Source organism: Heptranchias perlo, unplaced genomic scaffold, assembly GCF_035084215.1.
Source record: "Heptranchias perlo isolate sHepPer1 unplaced genomic scaffold, sHepPer1.hap1 HAP1_SCAFFOLD_415, whole genome shotgun sequence".
In the NCBI taxonomy this organism is placed as follows: Eukaryota; Metazoa; Chordata; class Chondrichthyes; order Hexanchiformes; family Hexanchidae; genus Heptranchias; species Heptranchias perlo.
The window spans coordinates 75,191-82,969 of NW_027139427.1; the positions used below are offsets into that span (position 1 = coordinate 75,191).

The following is a 7,779-nucleotide window of genomic DNA, read 5'->3' on the forward strand; positions in this document are numbered from 1 at the left end:
AGTGTGTCTGTGTGTGTGTGTCTGAGTGTGTCTGTGAGTGTGTGTCCGAGTGTGTCTGTGAGTGTGTGTCTGAGTGTGTCTGTGAGTGTGTGTCTGAGTGTGTGTCTGAGTGTGTCTGTGAGTGTGTGTCCGAGTGTGTCTGTGAGTGTGTGTCCGAGTGTGTCTGTGAGTGTGTGTGTCCGAGTGTGTCTGTGAGTGTGTGTATGAGTGTGTCTGTGAGTGTGTGTCCGAGTGTGTCTGTGAGTGTGTGTCTGAGTGTGTCTGTGTGTGTGTGTCTGAGTGTGTGTGTGTGTGTGTGAGTGTGTCTGTGTGTGTGTGTCTGAGTGTGTCTGTGAGTGTGTGTCTGTGAGTGAGTGTCTGAGTGTGTGTGTGTGTGTCTGAGTGTGTGTGAGTGTGTGTGTGAGTGTGTCTGTGTGAGTGTGTCTGTGTGTGTGTGTCTGAGTGTGTCTGTGAGTGTGTGTCTGAGTGTGTGTCTGAGTGTGTCTGTGAGTGTGTGTGTGAGTGTGTCTGTGTGTGTGTGTCTGAGTGTGTCTGTGAGTGTGTGTCCGAGTGTGTCTGTGAGTGTGTGTCTGAGTGTGTGTCTGAGTGTGTCTGTGAGTGTGTGTCCGAGTGTGTGTCTGAGTGTGTGTCTGAGTGTGTCTGTGAGTGTGTGTCCGAGTGTGTCTGTGAGTGTGTGTGTCTGAGTGTGTCTGTGAGTGTGTGTCCGAGTGTGTCTGTGAGTGTGTGTCTGATTGTGTCTGTGAGTGTGTGTCCGAGTGTGTTTGTGAGTGTGTGTCCGAGTGTGTCTGTGAGTGTGTGTCCGAGTGTGTCTGTGAGTGTGTGTCCGAGTATGTCTGTGAGTGTGTGCCTGTGAGTGTGTGTCTGAGTGTGTCTGTGAGTGTGTGCCTGTGAGTGTGTGTCTGAGTGTGTCTGTGAGTGTGTGTCTGAGTGTGTGTCCGAGTGTGTGTGTGAGTGTGGATCTGTGTGTGTTTCGGAGTGTGTGTGTGAGTGCGTGTGTGGGTGTGTGTCTGTGAGTGTGTGTCTGACTGTGTGTGAGTGTGAGTCTGTGAGTGTGTGTCTGACTGTGTGTGAGTGTGAGTCTGAGTGTGTGTGTGAATGTGTGTGTCTGAGTGTGTGTGTCTGAGAGTGTGTGTGTGAGTGTGGATCTGTGTGTGTTTCTGAGTGTGTGTGTGAGTGTGTGCGAGTGTGTGTCTGAGCATGTGCCTGTATATGTCTGAGTGTGTGTGTGAGTGTGTGTCTGTGTGTGTGTGTGTGTGTGTCTGTGTGAGTGTGAGTCTGAGTCTGACTGTGTGCTTGTGAGTGTGTGTGTGTGAGTGTGAGTCAGAGTGTGTGCCTGTTTGTGTGTCTGAGTGTGTGTTTGAATGTGTGTCTGTGAGTGTGTGTCTGTGAGTGTGTGTCTGAGTGTGTGTTTGAATGTGTGTCTGTGAGTGTGTGTCTGTGTGTGTGTCTGAGTGTGTATGTGAGTGTGTGTCTGAGCGTGTGCCTGTGTGTGTCTGAGTGTGTGGGTCTGTGTTTGCGTCTGTGTCTGAATGTAAGTGAAGGCTTGCACTTTTGTGTGAGTGCATGAGAGTATGTATGCTGGTGAGCAAGTGTGTGTGAGTGTGAGTGAGTGTGAGTGAATGTGTGTGAGTGTGAGCATGTGGGTGTGAGTGTGAGTGAGCATATGTGAGTGTGAGCATGAGGGTGTGAGTGTGAGTGAGCGTGTGTGAGTGTGAGCCTGTGTGTGTGAGTGGGAGTGAGCATATGTGAGTGTGAGCAGGTGTGTCTGTGAGTGAGTGTGTGTGAGTGTGAGCATGTGAGTGTGAGTGAGCGTGTGTGAGTGTGAGCATGTGTGTGTGAGTGTGAGTGAGCATGTGTGAGTGTGAGCATGAGGGTGTGAGTGAGCATGTGTGAGTGTAAGCATGTGTGTGTGAGTGTGTGAGCATGTGTGAGTGTGAGCAGGTGTGTCTGTGAGTGAGTGTGTGTGAGTGTGAGCATGTGAGTGTGAGTGAGCGTGTGTGAGCGTGAGCATGTGTGTGTGAGTGTGAGTGAGCATGTGTGAGTGTGAGCATGAGGGTGTGAGTGTGAGTGAGCATGTGTGAGTGTAAGCATGTGTGTGTGAGTGCGTGAGCATGTGTGAGTGTGAGCAGGTGGGTGTGAGTGTGAGTCAGCGTGTGTGAGTGTGAGCATGTGTGTGTGAGTGTGAGTGAGCGTGTGTGAGCGTGTGTGAGTGTGAGCATGTGGGTGTGAGTGAGCGTGTGTGAGTGTGAGCATGTGTGTGTAAGTGTGTGAGTGTGTGTACATGAGCATATGTGGGTCTGTGCATGAGTGTATATCTATGAGTGTGCAAGAGTGCATTTGAGAGATTGAGGGATTGGAGATGGAGGGAGAGAGAGACTGAGAGATTGGAGATGGAGGGAGGGAGACAGTGAGAGATTGGAGATGGAGAGAGAGAGACTGAGAGATTGGAGATGGAGGGAAAGAGAGACTGAGAGATTGGAGATGGAGGGAGATAGAGACACTGAGGGATTGGAGATGGAGGGAGGGAGAGACTGAGAGATTGGAGATGGAGGGAGGGAGAGACTGAGAGATTGGAGATGGAGGGAGAGAGAGACTGAGTGATTGGAGATGGAGGGAGAGAGAGACTGAGAGATTGGAGATGGAGGGAGAGAGACACTGAGGGATTGGAGATGGAGAGAGAGACACTGAGGGATTGGAGATGGAGGGAGAGAGAGACTGAGGGATTGGAGATGGAGGGAGAGAGAGACTGAGAGATTGGAGAAGGAGGGAGAGACACTGAGAGATTGGAGATGGAGGAAGGGAGACTGAGAGATTGGAGATGGAGGGAGAGAGACACTGAGTGATTGGAGATGGAGAGAGAGACACTGAGGGATTAGAGATGGAGAGAGAGAGACACTGAGGGATTGGAGATAGAGAGAGAGACACTGAGAGATTGGAGATGGAGAGAGAGAGACACTGAGAGATTGGAGATGGAGGGAGAGAGAGACTGAGAGATTGGAGATGGAGGGAGAGAGAGACTGAGAGATTGGAGATGGAGGGAGAGAGACACTGAGGGATTGGAGATGGAGGGAGGGAGACACTGAGGGATTGGAGATGGAGAGAGAGAGACACTGAGGGATTGGAGATGGAGGGAGAGAGAGACTGAGGGATTGGAGATGGAGGGAGAGAGAGACACTGAGAGATTGGAGATGGAGGGAGAGAGAGACTGAGAGATTGGAGATGGAGGGAGAGAGACACTGAGGGATTGGAGATGGAGAGAGAGAGACTCTGAGAGATTGGAGATGGAGAGAGAGAGACTGAGAGATTGGAGATGGAGGGAGAGAGACACTGAGGGATTGGAGATGGAGAGAGAGAGACACTGAGGGATTGGAGATGGAGGGAGGGAGACACTGAGGGATTGGAGATGGAGAGAGAGAGACACTGAGGGATTGGAGATGGAGGGAGAGAGAGACTGAGGGATTGGAGATGGAGGGAGAGAGAGACACTGAGAGATTGGAGATGGAGGAAGGGAGACTGAGAGATTGGAGATGGAGGGAGGGAGACACTGAGGGATTGGAGATGGAGAGAGAGAGACACTGAGTGATTGGAGATGGAGAGAGAGAGACACTGAGGGATTGGAGATGGAGGGAGAGAGACACTGAGGGATTGGAGATGGAGAGAGAGAGACTGAGGGATTGGAGATGGAGGGAGAGAGACACTGAGGGATTAGAGATGGAGGGAGAGAGACACTGAGGGATTAGAGATGGAGAGAGAGAGACTGAGGGATTGGAGATGGAGGGAGAGAGACACTGAGGGATTGGAGATAGAGAGAGAGACACTGAGGGATTGGAGATGGAGGGAGAGAGAGACTGAGAGATTGGAGATGGAGGGAGAGAGACACTGAGGGATTGGAGATGGAGAGAGAGAGACACTGAGGGATTGGAGATAGAGAGAGAGACACTGAGGGATTGGAGATGGAGGGAGAGAGAGACTGAGAGATTGGAGATGGAGGGAGACAGACTCTGAGAGATTGGAGATGGAGAGAGGGACACTGAGAGATTGGAGTTGGAGGGAGAGAGAGACTGAGAGATTGGAGATGGAGAGAGAGACACTGAGAGATTGGAGATGGAGGGAGAGAGACACTGAGAGATTGGAGATGGAGAGAGAGACACTGAGAGATTGGAGATGGAGGGAGAGAGACACTGAGAGATTGGAGATGGAGAGAGGGACACTGAGGGATTGGAGATGGAGGGAGCGAGACACTGAGGGATTGGAGATGGAGGGAGAGAGATACTGAGAGATTGGAGATGGAGGGAGAGAGACACTGAGGGATTGGAGATGGAGAGAGAGAGAGACACTGAGGGATTGGAGATGGAGGGAGAGAGAGACTGAGGGATTGGAGATGGAGGGAGAGAGAGACTGAGAGATTGGAGATGGAGAGAGAGAGACACTGAGGGATTGGAGATGGAGGGAGAGAGACACTGAGAGATTGGAGATGGAGGAAGGGAGACTGAGAGATTGGAGATGGAGGGAGGGAGACACTGAGGGATTGGAGATGGAGAGAGAGAGACACTGAGTGATTGGAGATGGAGAGAGAGAGACACTGAGTGATTGGAGATGGAGAGAGAGACACTGAGAGATTGGAGATGGAGGGAGAGAGATACTGAGGGATTAGAGATGGAGGGAGAGAGACACTGAGGGATTAGAGATGGAGAGAGAGAGACACTGAGGGATTGGAGATAGAGAGAGAGACACTGAGGGATTGGAGATGGAGGGAGAGAGAGACTGAGAGATTGGAGATGGAGGGAGAGAGAGACTGAGAGATTGGAGATGGAGGGAGAGAGACACTGAGAGATTGGAGATGGAGGGAGAGAGACTCTGAGAGATTGGAGATGGAGAGAGGGACACTGAGAGATTGGAGTTGGAGGGAGAGAGACACTGAGAGATTGGAGATGGAGGGAGAGAGACACTGAGAGATTGGAGATGGAGGGAGAGAGACTCTGAGAGATTGGAGATGGAGAGAGGGACACTGAGGGATTGGAGATGGAGGGAGCGAGACACTGAGGGATTGGAGATAGAGAGAGAGAGACTCTGAGAGATTGGAGATGGAGAGAGGGACACTGAGGGATTGGAGATGGAGGGAGGGAGACACTGAGGGATTGGAGATAGAGAGAGAGACACTGAGAGATTGGAGTTGGAGGGAGAGAGACACTGAGAGATTGGAGATGGAGGGAGAGAGAGACTGAGAGATTTGAGATGGAGGGAGAGAGACACTGAGAGATTGGAGATGGAGGGAGAGAGAGACTGAGAGATTGGAGATGGAGGGAGAGAGACACTGAGAGATTGGAGATGGAGGGAGAGAGACACTGGGGGATTGGAGATGGAGAGAGAGAGACTCTGAGAGATTGGAGATGGAGGGAGAGAGACACTGAGAGATTGGAGATGGAGGGAGAGAGACACTGAGAGATTGGAGATGGAGAGAGAGAGACACTGAGAGATTGGAGATGGAGGGAGAGAGACACTGAGGGATTGGAGATGGAGAGAGAGAGACACTGAGGGATTGGAGATGGAGGGAGGGAGACACTGAGGGATTGGAGATGGAGAGAGAGACACTGAGGGATTGGAGATGGAGGGAGAGAGATACTGAGAGATTGGAGATGGAGAGAGAGAGACACTGAGAGATTGGAGATGGAGGGAGAGAGACACTGAGGGATTGGAGATGGAGAGAGAGAGACACTGAGGGATTGGAGATGGAGGGAGGGAGACACTGAGGGATTGGAGATGGAGGGAGGGAGACACTGAGGGATTGGAGATGGAGGGAGAGAGAGAGACACTGAGTGATTGGAGATGGAGGGAGAGAGAGAGACACTGAGTGATTGGAGATGGAGGGAGAGACTCTGAGGGATTGGAGATGGAGAGAGAGAGACACTGAGAGATTGGAGATGGAGGGAGAGAGAGAGACTGAGGGATTGGAGATGGAGGGAGGGAGACACTGAGAGATTGGAGATGGAGGGAGAGAGACACTGAGGGATTGGAGATGGAGGGAGAGAGAGAGACTGAGGGATTGGAGATGGAGGGAGAGAGACACTGAGAGATTGGAGATGGAGGGAGAGAGAGAGACTGAGGGATTGGAGATGGAGGGAGGGAGACACTGAGAGATTGGAGATGGAGGGAGAGAGACACTGAGGGATTGGAGATGGAGGGAGAGAGAGAGACTGAGGGATTGGAGATGGAGGGAGAGAGACACTGAGAGATTGGAGATGGAGGGAGAGAGACACTGAGGGATTGGAGATGGAGAGAGAGAGACTCTGAGAGATTGGAGATGGAGGGAGAGAGAGAGACTGAGGGATTGGAGATGGAGGGAGGGAGACACTGAGAGATTGGAGATGGAGGGAGAGAGACACTGAGGGATTGGAGATGGAGGGAGAGAGAGAGACTGAGGGATTGGAGATGGAGGGAGGGAGACACTGAGAGATTGGAGATGGAGGGAGAGAGACACTGAGAGATTGGAGATGGAGGGAGAGAGAGAGACTGAGGGATTGGAGATGGAAGGAGAGAGACACTGAGGGATTGGAAATGGAGGGAGAGAGAGAGACTGAGGGATTTGAGATGGAGGGAGCGAGACACTGAGGGATTGGAGATGGAGGGAGCGAGACACTGAGGGATTGGAGATGGAGGGAGCGAGACACTGAGGGATTGGAGATGGAGGGAGCGAGACACTGAGGGATTGGAGATGGAGGGAGCGAGACACTGAGGGATTGGAGATGGAGGGAGCGAGACACTGAGGGATTGGAGATGGAGGGAGAGAGACACTGAGGGATTGGAGATGGAGGGAGAGAGATACTGAGAGATTGGAGATGGAGGGAGAGAGACACTGAGAGATTGGAGATGGAGGGAGAGACACTGAGGGATTGGAGATGGAGGGAGAGAGAGACTGAGAGATTGGAGATGGAGGGAGAGAGACACTGAGAGATTGGAGATGGAGGGAGAGAGACACTGAGAGATTGGAGATGGAGGGAGAGAGACACTGAGAGATTGGAGATGGAGGGAGACAGACACTGAGGGATTGGAGATGGAGGGAGAGAGACACTGAGAGATTGGAGATGGAGTGACTCTGAGGGATTGGTGATTGGGGAATGTTTGATCCCCATTGTACTGACCGTACAGTTGCTCGACACCATGGACATCGTCCTGCGGCAGTTGATAATCGTTGGCGTTTCCCAAAGAGCCTTCATAATACGGCCTCATTATGGACTGGCCGGCAGACGAGTGGGCCAGCCCAATGACGTGTCCGAACTCATGAACCGCCACGGCAAAAAGATCAGTCCCCTGGTCACCTGGGAAGGAAAGAATCGACTGTCACCACAAGGGGGCGCACCTTCAGAGGGGCGACACACTCGAGGGGATTTACTCCACATCGAACCCTGTACCTGCCCCTGGGAGTGTTTGATGGGACAGTGTAGAGGGAGCTTTACTCTGTATCTAACCCTGTACCTGTCCTGGGAGTGTTTGATGGGACAGTGTAGAGGGAGCTTTACTCTGTATCTAACACTGTACCTGCCCTGGGAGTGTTTGATGGGACAGTGTAGAGGGAGCTTTACTCTGTATCTAACCCTGTACCTGTCCTGGGAGTGTTTGATGGGACAGTGTAGAGGGAGCTTTACTCTGTATCTAACACTGTACCTGCCCTGGGAGTGTTTGATGGGACAGTGTAGAGGGAGCTTTACTCTGTATCTAACCCTGTACCTGCCCTGGGAGTGTTTGATGGGACAGTGTAGAGGGAGCTTTACTCTGTATCTA

General features: G+C 51.9%; 1 protein-coding gene across 1 annotated transcript in view; it reads right to left on the reverse strand.

The window, feature by feature from the left end:
* The window catches only part of LOC137312293 (matrix metalloproteinase-17-like), a 38,881-nt gene that overhangs the window by 20,156 nt on the left and 10,946 nt on the right, over positions 1-7,779 (reverse strand). The window contains exon 5 of the mRNA XM_067978891.1: positions 7,140-7,316. Coding sequence (XP_067834992.1) covers positions 7,140-7,316 — 177 coding nt within the window. The remainder of the gene's footprint in view (positions 1-7,139; positions 7,317-7,779) is intronic.